The sequence below is a fragment of the Saccopteryx leptura genome, chromosome 6 (genome assembly GCF_036850995.1).
Source record: "Saccopteryx leptura isolate mSacLep1 chromosome 6, mSacLep1_pri_phased_curated, whole genome shotgun sequence".
Classification (NCBI taxonomy): Eukaryota; Metazoa; Chordata; class Mammalia; order Chiroptera; family Emballonuridae; genus Saccopteryx; species Saccopteryx leptura.
This window is the reverse complement of record NC_089508.1, coordinates 156465174-156482534: the sequence shown is the minus strand read 5'-3', so window position 1 is coordinate 156482534 and position 17361 is coordinate 156465174. Positions and strand designations below refer to the sequence as shown.

Below are 17361 nucleotides of genomic sequence, written 5' to 3'. Positions count from 1 at the left end.
ACACGTTATCTACTGCACCACTACAGGTCGAAATGTGATGTTGAAATTGCAAAGAAATAAACTAAATACTAAGAAAAATTATGACTTGGGTGGTGAATACACAACACAGTGTACAGATGATCTGTTGTGGAATTGTGCACCCAAAAGCTGTATAATTTTGTTAACCAGTGTCACCACAATAAAGTCAATAAAAGAGGGGAAAAAATTTTTTTGTAAGAAAAATTAGGATCAAGTCATGTATTAATTATAATCTAAATAAGTTAGGTTGCAGTTTCAAAAAATAGACTAAATATTTATTGTAATTATATGTATCCACATAAAGAAACCAAAGAAATCCTTGATTCAGGCACTAATTCAAGGTGCTAGGTCCTGGGATTCAGAGATAACAATCAGATAAATTCAATAAGAGTGGTTAAGTAAGACTGCCTAGATTTAAATCTAGGTTCCACAAATCTAAGTCATTAGCTGCATGACCTTGAGCTAGTTGCTTTACCACTCACCTCAGTATGTTTTTCAGGAGCTTCCAGTGTATCAGCAGAGACAAAAAAAGAGCTCAATGCCATAAATTCTAATAGAGATATGCAAAGAGTCATATGGGAGTCCAAAGTTACTTGTCCCCTGAAAACATTAAAAGGAACTCGGCTACAACAATCAGTGTTACAGATTAGTGTTTTTCAACCACCAGTCCATGAGAAATTTCACGTAGGTCCACCAAAGAATTAACCACCCTGATGCTGTAAGATAATAGATCCAATGATCTTAAATTTGCTTATGCTCAGGGTCGCTGCCACTTACCAGCCTGTATCATCAATGAAAATACTATTTAAGTTGTCTTAGATATCTTTGGAATTTGTAAGCTCCTTTGAACAACCTTTTGCACTGTGTACAGAATATCCAAATCAGATGCAATAGACAAAAAGCATTTAGACAAACTTAGGTAACATTCAATGCATTGTACCTGTGGGGTTTGGAAATCAAGCACCAGTTTGTACTGTGTTGCACTGTTATGCAGGTAAGATAAAACTATTCATTAGGTGTTTCTGTTTCCAGCCAGCTAGGTCACCATTCCCCAATAAAAAGGTTAAAAACCACTGTTATAGTTCATATGTCAATTTTATTCACAGCTTGCTTCGATCATGACTAAAACTTTCCTATATTAAATACACAATCATAAACATGGTTTAGATCTTAGTGAAACTAAAAGAGATCTACATTTCTATCATGCCTAAAATAGAGATGAGTACAAGTCTAGCCTTTAAACTGATAATCAAACCTCCTTACACACGTATCTATTGAGTTTTAGCTTATAATATTGTGCAAAAATCCACAGAAAAATTCACCAGGAAAAAAAAAGTTGGAAGTGAGCTCTAATCTCACAATGAGTAAGTCAATACGTGTTTAGTGCCCTAAATTACAAAATACGCAAATCTAAAACTTTCATTCAATAAAACTGTTAATTCCTAAAATGTGCTAGATACCATGTGGGGAGCTGGAGAGAAGATGATGCACAAAAGCAGATAATCTTGCCCTCATAGGTTTTCTAGTCCAGAGGCAAATCAGATATTATTTTATAAAATTACAACATAATGGGAGAGAGGGTTGAAAATATTCTTCTCTTTTTTTTGTTTGTATTTTTCTTAAGTTAGGAGCAGGGAGGCAGTCAGATAGACTCCCGCATTGGCCCGACCAGGGTCCACCCAGCAAGCCCACTAGGGGGCGATGCTCTGCCCATCTGGGGCATTGCTCCGCTACAATCTGAGCCATTCTAGCACCTGAGGCAGAGGCTGTGGAGCCATCTTCAGCACCCGGGCCAACTTTGCTCCAATGAAACCTTGGCTACGGGAAGGGAAGAGAGAGACAGAGAGGAAGGAGAGGGGGAGGGGTGGAGAAGCAGATGGGCACTTCTCCTGTGTGCCCTGACCGGGAATCGAACCCAGGACTTCCACACACGTAGCCAACGCTCTACCACTGAGCCAACCGTCCAGGGCTCTCACTTTTACTCTAAATAGGAAAAATGAGTATTACATAAATGTTAACAAAATAAATTTAATAAAACCATAGTTTCTAACTGCCTTGGCAAATGGATTCAAATAGTTAAAATAAATCAGCTAATTAACAGTAAAAAGCATGATTTGCCTTTAACCTTATTACAAGGTTATCAGATGAAGATGTGCCAGTTTAAGTAGTCTTTTCAGTTTCACTATCAATTTTTGCAAAGGAAATATGTGTATACAAATCTATACAGAGACCTAGAAAAATCTGTCTCGACAATTTTAAATTGTAACGCAGTGTTACAATCCACCACAGAAAAAAAGGTCTCTTTATGTGAGGGATTCTGTAATATAATGACACAATATAATATGAAAGCAAGTTATAGAAAAATGTAAAAACTGATTATGGCCCTGGCCGGTTGGCTCAGCGGTAGAGCGTCGGCCTAGCGTGCGGAGGACCCGGGTTCGATTCCCGGCCAGGGCACACAGGAGAAGCGCCCATTTGCTTCTCCACCCCTCCGCCGCGCTTTCCTCTCTGTCTCTCTCTTCCCCTCCCGCAGCCAACGCTCCATTGGAGCAAAGATGGCCCGGGCGCTGGGGATGGCTCTGTGGCCTCTGCCTCAGGTGCTAGAGTGGCTCTGGTCGCAACATGGTGACGCCCAGGATGGGCAGAGCATCGCCCCCTGGTGGGCAGAGCGTCGCCCCTGGTGGGCGCGCCGGGTGGATCCCGGTCGGGCACATGCGGGAGTCTGTCAGACTGTCTCTCCCTGTTTCCAGCTTCAGAAAAATGAGAAAAAACAAACAAACTGATTATGGCCTTGACCAGTTGGCTCAATGGTAGAGCATCAGCACAGCCAGTGGATGTCCCAGGTATGATTCCCAATCAGGGCACACAGCAGAAGCGATGGTCTGCTTCTTCACCCCTACCCCTCCTCCTTTTCTCTCTCTATATCTCTCTTCCCCTCTCGCAGTAATGGCTCAGTTGGAGCAAGTTAGACACAGAGCTGAGGATGGCTCCATGGCCTCACCTCAAGTGCTAAAATAGCTCGGTTGCTGAGCAACAGCCCCAAATGGGCAGAGCACTGTCCCATAGGGGGCTTGCCGGGCGGATCCTGGTCCAGGAGCATGTGGGAGTTTGTCTCTCTGCCTCCCCACTTCTCACTTAAGAAAAATAAAAATAAACAAAATTATTTTTTTTTAAAAAGATGATTAAAGTAGTTCCCCTTATTCACAGTTTTGCCTTCTGCAGTTTCAGGTACCTTTGGTCAACTATGGTCGGAAAATATTAAATGGAAAATTCCAGAAATAAACAATAAGTTTTAAATTGCATGCTGTTCTGAGTACCTCACTTCATCTTACATAAGCATTGTATCATCTCACATCATCAGAAAAAAGAAGGGTAAGTACAGTACAAGTTAGTTTGAGAGAGACCATATTCATATAACTTACTGTGCCTAATGCACAAATTAAAATTTATCATAGGTACATATGTACAGGAAAAAACATGGCATAGATAGGATTCAGTAACATCTGCAGTTTCAGACATCCATTGGAATATAACTCCTGTGGATAAGGTTATACATATCCTAAGTTTGGCCTTTTGATTACAATCTAAAAATATCTGAAGACCCAACTGAATTGTAATAAGCAATTTAAGGAAGCTACTACATTAAATCTAAAGCTTAAGAGTATTCAATAGAATATTTAAGCAGCAATAATTGAACCAAAAAATTACATTCTAACATTGAACTTTCTTTTCACCCTCTAGAGAAATACCCTCCCCTCCAATTCTCCACCACATGCATACTCTATTACTGGGATGCACAAAAAAGAAACCCAATATAGAACATTAGCCATTTCACTTAGACTACTTCTACAAAAAAACTTTAGAAATCGGGCTTATAAAAAAACTGTTACTTATATCTTTTAAAAGGCATGTATTATACAGTTCTATTATTCCTTCCCTATGTGAATCCCCATTTGTCTCTGGGCAACCTGTGTACAAGGAGGGGACTGGACCTTGGGCTTTACTTTCCCAAGGACAGAGAGCTTAGAAGGTATGCAACAAGTGTCTGTTGGACTGGATCAAATCAACATAGTGACAACATCTCCAATACAGCATATTACATTGGCTGAATTACTGTGACATTTCAAAATTAATAAAACTATACCTTCATGTAAGCTTACAAGCATATTTGCAGGATCTACCATTTAAAGTGCATGTATAATTGCAATTTATAGATTATAAGAAAAAGCAATAGCTATATGACATCTTAAGTTTTTTTATCCTAAAGTGAATTTCTTAAAATTATTTCATCCCCAGTGTAAATGTTAGTAAGTAGTCTAAAATAAATGTAGTTTACACAATGTTACCATAAATTTGAGAAAGAATAATTGATTCAATTTAACATCATTTCAGTGCTTACCCCCACTTATTCTTGCTCTTGCCCACTCACATTCTTAAAAGTCTTTTAGAGCCTTCTTTGTAAAACAGACAGTAATCTTCTCTAAAAATAATAAATTAGCTATTTTAGTCATTGGATATATTCTTGAACTTCAGAGCAATTTTAGATTCCAATGGCCAATTTAAGTATTTTATTACTATTCTAGTTTTGTTTTTATGAACCAGAGATTTATAGGTAAATTGGTAACTTGGCAAGCTGGCAGACAATCTGTCCTTATTATAACAATTATAAAATCTTTTTAAAAACTGTTAATGGGTACAAAGTACTTAGAAGACAACTGAGACACAATACTCACTACTATTGTTATTGCTGTATTTCATCACATTGAAAATACCCTCCATCATAAAATGATCTATTATTTTCTGTACTGCCTGGATAGAAAAAAATGCCTACTCTAAATGCAAAATGCCATCAATCTGGAGATGCACGCTGATGTCAGAGATATTGAAATGTGAAATAAAAAGTATGTCTTGCCCTGGCCGGTTGGCTCAGCGTAGAGCATCGGCCTGGCGTGCGGGGGACCCGGGTTCGATTCCGGCCAGGGCACATAGGAGAAGCGCCCATTTGCTTCTCCACCCCCCCCCCTCCTTCCTCTCTGTCTCTCTCTTCCCCTCCCGCAGCCGAGGCTCCATTGGAGCAAAGATGGCCCGGGCGCTGGGGATGGCTCCTTGGCCTCTCCCCCAGGCACTAGAGTGGCTCTGGTCGCGGCAGAGCGACGCTCCGGAGGGGCAGAGCATCGCCCCCTGGTGGGCAGAGCATCGCCCCTGGTGGGCGTGCCGGGTGGATCCCGGTCGGGCGCATGCGGGAGTCTGTCTGACTGTCTCTCCCGGTTTCCAGCTTCAGAAAAATACAAAAAAAAAAAAGTATGTCTTGATAAAAAAAAATAATAACAATTACAATAAAACCACAGGACAGGACAATTTTTAAAATCTAGAAGACGTAAAAAATTATAAGACAATCTCACACCAAATGACAAATTATAGTGCCGCATGCATTCTCTAGTCAGGTTTGGAGAATTGTGTCCAGCCCCTTTCCATGTAAAGACCTCTGGAATCAAAAAGAAGGTCCTCCCCTCTAGTGGTTCTTCTAAAGTAGAAAAACTGAACAGGTGGCCTAAACACAGTTCTAGGAAGGTTCTGGGAAAGATCTGAAAAGCATCTTCTTAAAGCACAATCATTCATTCATCTCCGCTAAGTCAGACAGTGAATATGACTCCATCCCACTGCAGGCTCTGTGGGACCGAAATGAATCCGACCGCAAACTCTGCTCTCGGGAAGATGGGTGAGGTGGCGCGTTGTAGGGAGGCACACAAACAACTCTGAGCTGGGTATGCGAGTTCTGCGGTACGGGACCGAAGCTATTTTCACCCAGGTATACCAGCGCGCTGCTTACAGCAAGCGCTTATGAACTGTTTGCTGAACAAATGAATAAATAAAAAACATATATGAAACATACTGGCCGCGGTCTCCACGGCCCAGCCGCCCACCGCCACCAGCTCCAGACCCATATCGGGAGGTCACCCTCTCCGCCTCTCGCCTCAGGCGGCGGCAGCAACCAAAGTTCAGCTCGAGCCCCAGGCCCAGACTGCGCCCTCCCCGCTCCCGAGCGGCACCTACCGTTGGTGTAGGGAGACCCCGAGGCCGAGGCAGCCCCATTCTGGGCCTGGAGGCTGGTCAGGGTGCTGCCGAAGGCAGGTATCCCCGGCTGGGACATGACGACGGTGGTTATCGGGGTTGGAAAGGGCTGCCCGGGATCCGCGACAGCGCCTAGCGAAGAGGTGAAAAGATGACTGCTGGAAGCTGAGGGAAAGAACTAACGACTTAGGACTGAAGGCGAGGAGGAGAGAGGGCGGCGCATCAAGCCCTAGGCCTGGCGCCGCATACCCCCGGGCCCACTGGCGGCCACGGGTTGGCCTGCGAGCTGAGAGTACGGAGACAGGCCCGTGGGACCTAGAACGTCTGGCTGGAAGGAGGCAGCCAAGAAGAGATGAGAGAGGCCCCGCCGGAAGTGTCTGTCAGCCGGCGGCCGCGCAGGCGCAATCGGGACACGTGGCACTTCCGGCTCTGGGCTAGCGGCTGCTACCGCAGTAGGTGTCCTCCCCGCGGAGCTGCCCAGAGGGCACCTGACAGCTCCGGGTGTCCGAGCCGTAAGGACCATGCTCGGCCTCCCTTGCCACGTCACTGACTTTCGCCACCGGCCGGAAGTGGTGTGTGTCACCGCTACGGAAATCCCTGCCGTCGTAAACGTCATCTTGCCAGCAAGGCTGGAACCTTAGCGTAATCAGGGCTTCACTGTTCGCTTTCGTGGAGCGGGACTGACAGCTCATCTCCTCGGGTTTTTGTGAAGATGACCTGAAACTACAAACATCATCGTCTTCCATCAAGACTATATCTCTGGTAGCTGAACCGATTAATGTTCATCGCCTTAGTTCATTCTACATTTTGTCATCATATTCCAGGTGTAAATTGTAAGGCTAAATTTTAGAAGAGGTGGTTAATTTTGTACGTGTATTTAAAAAAATTATGTACGTGTATTAAAAGTGTAATCACCGTAGGGGAGGCCTTTGCTTTTTGACCTGAGGATTCAGAAGTAATTTTAATTTTGAAACTCTGATTCATAGCATAGTCACACTAAAGTTCATTAACAGTACATTGAATAGTACGTTTAAATGGCAGTTTTATTTCCTCGTCTGGGTTTACAGAAAGGTAAAACATTCAAACTTCCTTTCTGGGCGACTTTCTCTATGGAGCCTTTCCCCAGCCCATTCTTCCAGGCGCGGTTTCCTTGCCTCTCTCTTTCTCTTTAGCTACAAGGGCCCTACCTTTTGCCTCTGTAACTTGTTTCCTGAGCCCATTCCTTATACACTCACTTTTTCTACCTCTGTGACTGTCTAACTTTCTAGTTTGAGTCTCGGTTCTAAATTCTTTCTTAGCCAGAACTGAAGTACCTAGGTTGCTGAACCAAGAAAGTGGGGTCTGACTCCACAGGTCTAACACCTGGTGCCCTTTCCCTGCCAACAGTCCTATATGGTGACTTTAGGTCTCCGCGTTTGTAAAGCTTGCTCTGCAGGCCTCCCGTGAACTTGTCAGGTTTAAATGTGGCCCCTTTTTCATCCACAGGACAAATGGCTGTTGACCATGGTGACTACTTTGAATAAAGAGAAATAACCAGACTTTTCAGGGAATACTGGACCTTGTTTCTAACCTAACACTAAGTCCTAGAGACCCAAATGTCACTGTTCTATCAGTGAAAAATAGGAACTTACGGTCAACAGTGGAGTTTTAGCTCCGATCCATGTAACATGGTGGGCCCAACAAGCCCCTGAATCTATCCTGTGGTTATTTCCCCATTTCTGTGTAAAATTAGAATAGACATGCTCAGCAACAGGCAGGATCCCCCTATTAGATCCCTAACCAACAAAGTACTGTTTGAATGATAAATCTGAGATAGGTGTGTAGGAAGTGGGGGTGAGGGGGGAGCGCCCTGATGAGATCTGAGGCCCAGAGAAGAGATCCTGCGGAAACCAGGGGAAGATGAGAAAGGTTTTGTTGGAATACGATGGAAGTTAAAGTTGGAGTACTTCAAGATCTAACCTAAGATAGTTGATAATTGGGCATTAATTTGCAACTGTTATGGAGTTATTGCTGGCTTTGAACAATAATGTGGCATGAAGTAAAATTCTGTGCAGGTCAAAGGGGGTGGAATATAGGTAGGGAGTTACAGATAAATATGCGGTTCCTGATATTAAGCAGTTTACAGTGGAATAATGAAGCAAATATACACATCAAGGCAGGATATTATAAAGACTCAAGAAAGGTGTGAAATCATCAGGCCCTGGCCAGTTGGCTCAGTGGTAGAGCGTAGGCCTGGCGTGTAGAAGTCCGGGGTTCGATTCCCGGCCAGGGCACACAGGAGAAGCGCCCATTTGCTTCTCCACCCCTCCCCCTCTCCCTCCTCTCTGTCTCTCTCTTCCCCTCCCGCAGCCAAGGCTCCATTGGAGCAAAGATCGCCCGGGCGCTGGGGATGGCTCCTTGGCCTCTGCCTCAGGCGCTAGAGTGGCTCTGGTCGTGGCAGAGCCACGCCCCGGAGGGGCAGAGCATCGCCCCCTGGTGGGCAGAGCGTCGCCCCCTGGTGGGCGTGCCGGGTGGATCCCGGTCGGGCGCATGCGGGAGTCTGTCTGACTGTCTCTCCCTGTTTCTAGCTTCAGAAAAATACAAAAAAAAAAAAAAAAAAAAAAAAAAGGTGTGAAATCAGAGAAAAAGAAAGGTCTCAAATAGAGAATGAAAGCAAGAAATGCTTTGGCAATCTGCTTCACCTCAGATTTTTCTGTTCTCTCCTACCCCTTAAATTAAATCAATATTTGTAACTTGCCTACAACTATGATATCTTATTTGCCATTGGCATCTATTCATGAGAGTGTTGATATTTGCTCAAAGTTTTTTAGCCTAAACTTCTGGTTTATCATTGCCCACAGTTGCTGACAAGGCAGGGGAAGGAAGAAGGTGCAAATACGAGTCCTCAGTGTCAAGAGACCAAAACCGCAACTCATGAAGCTGAAGCATGTGTAGAGAAGAGAAGTTTGAGCTCCAGCTGCACCTAAAACCAAAGTTTCCTCCCACTTCCCCACCACCACCCCACATACACCACACAGAACCAAAGGACCAGGACAAAAAAAGAAACTTCTTTTCTGAGTGATTAGAGGTTGTTTTATTTGTTTTTGTTGTTGTTGTTGATTTTGGGGGGTGGGGTGGCAAATAGACTTTTTTTTACTTTTGAGGCCAAAGGAAGATAGAAACTGGAGTGATTAGTCAATATAGTTGATGGATGATCTCGCTAATCAACTTAGCTACCTCCACTCTAGGTAGGTTTTTCCTGCTTTGAGCTAATGATAAAGCCCTTCTTTAAACTACAGGTTTGTACTGTTGATTAAAATGTCTTGTCAAAGGTTTCAAAATCTGTGAAGGGTGAAGTACATTTTAATTTGATATCAAATACCTGCTGCAAAATGTTAGATTACATACAAAATAAGCAAGACCTAAACTGCCGTATCAGGTCTGAAAAGCAAACAGCAAGAAATCAAAAGTATTAAATTTGATCCTAACCCTATTTTATCATTTGTGTGAGAACTTTACTAAAAATATGTTTGCTGTGTATGGATTCTACAAGTCCTTTGTACGAGTTAGAAGTATGAAGACTTCTTAGGATAAAAATGACACTTTGGTCAAACTATTTTCATCTTATAGCCCCTATAACAAAGTCCCAAATCATATTATCCCGAGAACACTTAAAAATATACACAAGCACGCAAAAAAAAAAAAAAAAAAAAAAAAAAAAAAAAAAAAATAGAAAATATATATATACACAAGCACAAGCTTCTCAATCTTTTAATGAGAAAAAAAACCTCAGAGAGAAACTGAACCTTCCTGAGGTCAGACTGAAAATCGGGGTGACTCTTCAAATGGGTGGGCAAATGCTTAAAACTCATCTCAAACGTGCATTAGTTTCTTTCTCTCTTATGCAGCTCCTTAATGATCTTGGTTTGTTGACTCTGGCACAAGAGTTTGATGTGTTTAAATCAAGCTTCTTTGAACTTTGTTCTATTTAAGCAATGTCTGTTCAGAGAGGATAAAAAAACTGATGGAGAAGATTAACCATTTAAAAAAGTAAATAAAAAAAATAAATAAAAAAGTAAATAACCTCACTAGTTAAGTCAGGTTAAATATACAAATTATTTGCTAATAAGTAAACAATGCTTTTTTTCCCTAAAATATGTCCCACCCCTAAAGAATCTGTGTTGCTTTACCCCTCTCAAAACTAGGGTTGAGTCTCTTAAATTTTTTTTTTTTTTTTTTTTACTTTTTCAATGTAGTCAGCTTTAAACTATTGACAATAAAAGCAGCATTTGTTATCTGCCCACTCTCAGGGACAACAGGAAGTTAAGTTTAAGTAATGAGATGAGAGAGCATATTTAAAAGTTTAGTATTGTCCACATATTGTCAAATCCTTTTCTGACTTCTAAAAATGTGGTCACACAAATATTACAAAAAAAGTTTAGTGTTATTTTATTACCAGTTGTTAAGGGTATTGATATTTCTTTAGTCAATTACCTCTATCTATCCTACACTACCATACGCTTTTCTAAACTGATGTCAATAATACATTCAACTTTCTTATCCATAATTTCCAGAACGGGACTCTCTGCCACATCTGCATGCTTCATACATATATGTATCAGATTTCCTGTACATTATTTTCAGAGCCTTTGACCATGCTTTAAAAAATTATAAACAATAAAGTAAGTAACACAAGAGTGTTTCAGTAAGGAGATAGCACTATACAAAGAATATTCCATTAAAGTTGATTATTCAGACCCAAAAGAGGGAGGCAGGCATTCCTAATAAAATGTGCTGATATGTAGAAGTGAACTTAGGCTCACACTAGTGTCCCTTTGCCTGCCTGCTCATGACTATTAAATTGCCAGCTGATAAACAGTGACCAATTGTGTTTCCTTTTTGGGGTGCAGGAAATTATTTTAAGGCCTTTCATTATTGTTTTTTACACTGTAATAAAAGCACTATATTTTATATTATATTAGCAAATTACACAGAGGAGCAATTTTAAAAATGGAGTCAAAATACAGGTTCTGACATTCACGAACACATATCAGAATCACTTGTGGAGGGGTGTTTTTGTTGTTTTTTATACTTTTCTGAAGTGAGAAGTGAGGAGGCAGAGAGACAGACTCCTGCATGCGCCCAACTGGGATCCACCTGGCAAGCCTGCTAGGGGGCGATGCTCTGCCCATCTAGGGTGTTGCTCCATTGCAACCAGTGCCATTCTAGCACCTGAGGCGGAGGCCACAGAGCCATCCTCAGCACCTGGGCCAACTTGCTCCAATGGAGCCTTGGCTGCGGGAGGGGAAGAGAGAGATAGAGAGAAAGGTGAGGGGGAAGGGTGGAGAAGCAGATGGTCACTTCTGTGTGTCCTGGTCAGGAATTGAACCCAGGACTTCCACATGCCAGGCCGACGCCCTTTCATTATTTTTTAAAATGTGTTTTATTTCAGACAAACAAAATGATTTCAATTACAAACAACAGGCTTGTTTTGAAACACTCTTGTGGCTCCATTTTAGGAACAGTTCTTTTGGCTTTGTTTGCCTCTGACGGGACCTTTGTTTGTATCTGAAGTCAGTAGCTCTGAAGCTACATTGCAAGTACACTCTTCTTGCAGCAAACCAGTACATGCCATTATTTTTTTTTTTAAAACTTCATCTTTCAGTAGTTCTGCACACTGGTTTTCTTCATCTTGCACTGGAGCTATTGGGATAGCCTTTCTTGTTTCCTTCTCTCAGATCCATCCTGCATGTTGAATTGAGCTCCTAAATACTGATTCTGTTTTTAGTTTCCTGTATCCTACACGTGCCTGATCCATCAAGTTAAAGTTCCTCTGTGTGGATTTTCTCATCTCATGCTAAGGAAAACCTAAGTCCTACCCAAAACCTTCAAAGCCCCACATGCTCTGGTCTTGCCATCTTCCGTACTTACTTTTTTCTCACTCATTCCACTCCAGACATACTTGCTTTTTCTCTAGCTACTCAAACACAAGCCTGCCTTTTACATTTACTTCTATTATCTGGGGTGCTCTTCCCCAAGACACCCATGTAGTTACATCTCTCACCCCCTCTACCTTTATTCAAATGTGACTTTATTGACGAGGACTGCTCTGAACACCCTGTACAAGAGTATACCCTCCCTGCTCACTCTCTATCCCTCTTTTTTTCCCCACATAGCACTTCTAATTATTGGTATATATCTGGATCTCTGTTTATCTTTCTTCATTGGAATACAATTATATACTGTATTTCATTATGTATAAGACACTCCCATGTAGAAGACTCACCTTACTTTTTGGGCCTGAAATTTGAAAAAAAAAAAGTATTACAAATGGGGAATTACGGTACATAACCTGTCAATTTTAAGAGAATCATTTTGTTTTCATGTCTGGCTTGTTTAGATTGTTAGAGAGTAGAGGCCAGGGACTGTGCCCTCTTTACCTCTGTATTCTCAGCACTTGACTTGGGGCCTCAAACTTCATAGGTGTCCTAAAAACATTTTTAAATGAATAAATTTAAAGTGTCATCTCTTCTAGTCTTCCATTCTGATTATTTTAACCCTCATTAATTCACTACTACAAGTTCATATTGCACTTATAACTTAAACCACATTACTAGCACTTGCTACTAAACTATGGTAGTTTCTTATTCTTTTGAGGTCTTAAAATTTTTTTCATTGATTTTAGAGAGAGACAGGAAGGGGGAGAGAGAGAAACACTGATTCATTGTTCCACGTATTCATGCATTCATTGGTTGATTCTTGTATGTGCCCTGACTGGAGATCGAACTGCAACCTTGGCATATGGGGATGACAATCGAACCAATTGAGCTATCTGGTCAGGGCTATCTTTTAATTGAATTTATTGGGGTGACACTGGCTAACAAAATTATAGAGATTTCAGGTGCAGAATTCTACACTGTACACATCATCTGTACATTGTATTGTGTGTTCACCACCCCAAATCAAGTCTCCATCCATGATCATTTATAGTTCCATGCTCTCCTCCACCTCACCTCCTCTTTTAGGTTCTTAATTATTATGCTACCTTGCACCCCATCTGATGCAGACCTAATAGCATAGCTGAAATAGTGTCAGCCTCTCATCATGCCCTGTCTTCCCTGGGTAGCACTGGAGATACAATATCAAATGTCAGTCCTTTTCTTAACCCTAAATATATCCTTTTGCTTCTACCTCCTCTGCAAATAACCTGGCACAACAGTAGCAGAGATCTGAGATGCAACTTCCCCTCTAAATCTATATTTTCATCATACTCTCTGCTGAATGTCCTCACCAGCTTTTCCATTCATTGATTACTTCATTCAACAAATATTGATTAAATTCTATACGCTAGGCACTTTGTTAAATACCAAGCAAAACCAAAACAGAATAGATAAGTTCTCAGCCTTGGCCGGTTGGCTCAGCGGTAGAGCGTCAGCCTGGCATGCGGGGGACCCGGGTTCGATTCCCGGCCAGGGCACATAGGAGAAGCGCCCATTTGCTTCTCCCCCCCTCCCCCCCTCCTTCCTCTCTGTCTCTCTCTTCCCCTCCCACAGCCAAGGCTCCATTGGAGCAAAGATGGCCCGGGCGCTGGGGATGGCTCCATGGCCTCTGCCCCAGGCACTAGAGTGGCTCTGGTCGTGGCAGAGCGACGCCCCGGAGGGGCAGAGCATCGCCCCCTGGTGGGCAGACCTTCGCCCCTGGTGGGCGTGCCGGGTAGATCCCGGTCGGGCGCATGCGGGAGTCTGTCTGACTGTCTCTCCCTGTTTCCAGCTTCAGAAAAATACAAAAAAAAAAAAAAAAAAAAAAAAAAAAGAATAGATAAGTTCTCTTCCTTCTGTGGAGTTTACATTGGAGGAAACAATTAAAATGTAGATAAAGATATATCTCAAGTTTAAAATTTAGTAAGTGCTATTGGAGTATTTGGTACTGAGATAAAGACTAGTTGCAGTGGATAGAGGTCCCAGGTTCGAAACCCCAAGGTTGTAGGCTTGAACTCAGGCTTACCAGCTTGAGTGTGGGTTTTCCAGCTTGAGTGAGGGACTGTTGACATGATTCCATGGTTTCTGGCTTGAGCCTAAAGGTTGGTGGCTTGAAGCGCAAGGTTGCTGGATTCAGAAAGGGGTCACTGGCTCAACTTGAGCCCTACCCTGGTCAAGGCATATATGAGAAGCAATCAATGAATAACTAAAGTGCTGTAACTATAAGTTGATGCTTCTCATCTCTCTCCCTTTCAGTCTGTCTCAAAAAAAAGAAAGAAAAGAAAAGAAAAAAAAGACAGGCCCTGGCCATTTGGCTCAGTGGTAGAGCATTGGCTCAGTGTGTGGAAGTCCCAGGTTTGATTCCCAGTCAGGGCACACAGGAGAAGCGTCCATCTGTTTCTCCACCCTTCCCCCTCTCCTTTCTCTCTATCTCTCTCTTCAGCCAAGGCTTCATTGGAGCAAAGTTGGCCCGGGCACTGAGGAAGGCTCCGTGGCCTCCGCCTCAGGTGCTAGAATGGCTCTGGTTGCAATGGAGCAATGCCCTAGATAGGCTGAGCATTGCCCCCTGGAAGACATATTGGGTGGATCCCAGTCTGGCACATATGGGAGTCTGTTTGACTGCCTCCCGCTTCTAACTTCAGAAAAATACAAAAAAGAAAAGAAAAAGACAAAGAAGACTAGCAAGTAGGGACCTGATTTGCATATAGTTAGGACAGGAGGGGATATTTAAGTTACAATCTAAAATAAAGAAAAGCTAGCTATACAAAGAAGATGGGGACAAGCAGGGCTCTGGGCAAACAGAACAGCATCTGCAAAGGCCCAGCTGCAGCAACAAGCTTGCTGTGGTGAGCAAGGCAGAATGGCAGGAGATATGATTGGAGAAGTAGAGACAGGCAGAGGAATAAGAACCTTATAAGGCAGTGTAAGGAGTTTTTAGGCTTTGGAAAGAAGTTGAAGAACTGTAAACAGAGAAGTAATTGATTCAATTCATATTTTAAGATGAATCTATTTTTTAAAGTTAGTTCAGCAGCTGTGAGGATAATTAAACGTTAAAAAAGAATGGAGTTGTTGTAACCCAGGGCCAAGATGACAATGACTTACAGTAAGGTGCTTGTAGTGGAGAGAAAGAATAGACTTAATAATCTAAGTTAAAACTTTGGACTTTGATATCTCCTTTACTTTTGCTACCAACATGCAGTCAATCATAAAATTTTATAGGTTCCAACCTTTACACTTTCTCACTCATGACTCCCTATTTCTCTGTTCCCACTGACCCACTGGTGTGATTCAGCCAGTTCGCAACCAGTTCAGCAGAACCAATACCTAATATTTTGTTGAGTTCAGCGAACCAGTTGTTAAAATGACACTTATAATCAGAGTTCTCTCTAAGGTGGGTGCCTGGGCAGCTACCCAATGTGGAAATTACACATTTACATTCCTTGCTCTTCTTTAACGTTCATCTGTGCAACAGCATATTCTAAGCACCCTTAATAATGTTCATTCCGTCCAGAGGTGAAAAAAACTGCAAGTGAGGATGACAATCAAGAAGCAATATGGAAATATTTTATATAACAGTTTTATTGTTTTTTGCCAGGTATTATTTAATATTTTTTCATTAATATTTTAAAACTTTCTTATAACATAATCTAGTTTTGTGTACCTCTTTTATTGTTCTTATTTAAGTATTAAAGGCATGAAATAATAAACTACCTTTGGTATATCTTTTTTTATACTTAACACAGTCATTAGGGCAGAGAACTGGTTGTTAAATTATTTGAATCCCACCACTGCACTGACCCAATGCAGGACCACGTACTTCTCACCTGCATGATTATAGCAGCCTCGTTGCTGATCTCAGTTTTCAGTCTTGACTTGTTCCAATACAACCCACACAATGGCAGCAGAGCAAACTTTTAAAAACACAACTCTGACCATGTTTCTGTTCTGCTCAAAATCCCCCAAAGGCTCAATAGTTTGGGAGTCAACTTCCCTGAGAGTCCAGCCCAAATCTATCCAGTCAAACTGGGTGCTTTCCCCATCTCTATTCCTTTTTGTGTGTTATTCTCTCATTATAATACATCATCCTTTCTGGATATTAATCCCCCATATTACATATACAGAAACGGAAACTTTGTGTGGCTGCCAATGTTAGAACCATGGTCTCTAGCTAGAGGTTGAATGCTAAACCATTACACTTTATTAAGAATGCAGCCATTAAAATTCATGATTTAGCCTGACCTGTGGTGGCTCAATGGATAAAGAGTCAACCTGGAGCACTGGGGTCACTGATGGGAAATCTGGGGCTTGCCCGATCAAGTCACATAAGAGAAGCAACTATGAGTTGATGCTTCCTGCTCTTCCTGCCCCTGAGTGTTTCTCACTCAATATCCTCTAAAATCAATAAATAAAATCTTTTTTTAAGAGAGAGAAAAAGGAGAGTAGAGAGAGAGAGAGAGAAAGAGAGAGAGATAGAGAGAAAATGGGGTGGAGGGAGAGCAGGAAGCATCAACTCATAGTAGTTGCTTCTCATATGTGCCTTGATAGGGCAAATCCAGGGTTTTGAACTGGCAACCTCAGCATTCCAGGTTGACACTTTATCCACTGCGCCACCACAGATCAGGCAATAAATAAAATCTTTTTTAAAAAATCATGATTTAGAAGAATATTTATATAAGAAAGTACCCAGATTAAGTAATTAAGATTTAAATAGTAAATGTTTTACAAAAGTATGTATAGTATGATTATAATCTTATAAAATTGGTTATATCTGTAAGGTGCAATTGGGGATGATTTTTGTTTCCATTATGTTTTTCCAAACTTTTCACAATTACTAAGTATTACTTTAGAACAACAATAATGATGAAAATAATTAGGGGAAAACATCCCATGTATTCTTTAGGGTTCTCCTCAAACACTGGCTCCTCCTGCCCTCCCCCTCACTCCCACCAACATACATACTTATTATCCTTTCTCTCCCCTATCTTTCTTTTTTTTTTCTTTTTACAGAGACAGAGAGAGAGAGTCAGAGAGAAGGATAGACAGGGACAGACAGACAGGAAACGGAGAGATGAGAAGCATCAATCATTAGTTTTTCTTTGCGTGTTGCAACACCTTAATTGTTCATTGATTGCTTTCTCATATGTGCCTTAACCGCGGGCCTTCAGCAGACTGAGTAACCCCTTGCTCAAGCCAGAGACCTTGGGCTCAAGCTGATGAGCTTTTGCTCAAGCCAGATGAGCCCTTGCTCAAGCTGGTGACCTTGGGGTCTCGAACCTGGGTCTTTCGTATCCCAATCCGACGCTCTATCCACTGC

The 17361-nt window shown here is 42.0% G+C and overlaps 1 protein-coding gene across 3 annotated transcripts in view; it reads right to left on the bottom strand.

Annotated features, from left to right (window-relative positions):
• Positions 1 to 6504, bottom strand: part of SEC24A (SEC24 homolog A, COPII coat complex component) — an 87082-nt gene extending 80578 nt beyond the window's left edge. For 2 of the 3 annotated variants that reach the window (XM_066387977.1, XM_066387979.1), the window contains exon 1: positions 6073 to 6502. In XM_066387977.1, the coding sequence (XP_066244074.1) occupies positions 6073 to 6169 (97 nt within the window). In that variant the 5' untranslated portion in view covers positions 6170 to 6502. Of the gene's footprint in view, positions 1 to 6072 lie in introns of all 3 variants that reach the window. The other variant, XM_066387976.1, reaches the window with a different exon arrangement.
• Positions 6505 to 17361: the final 10857 nt, after the last annotated feature.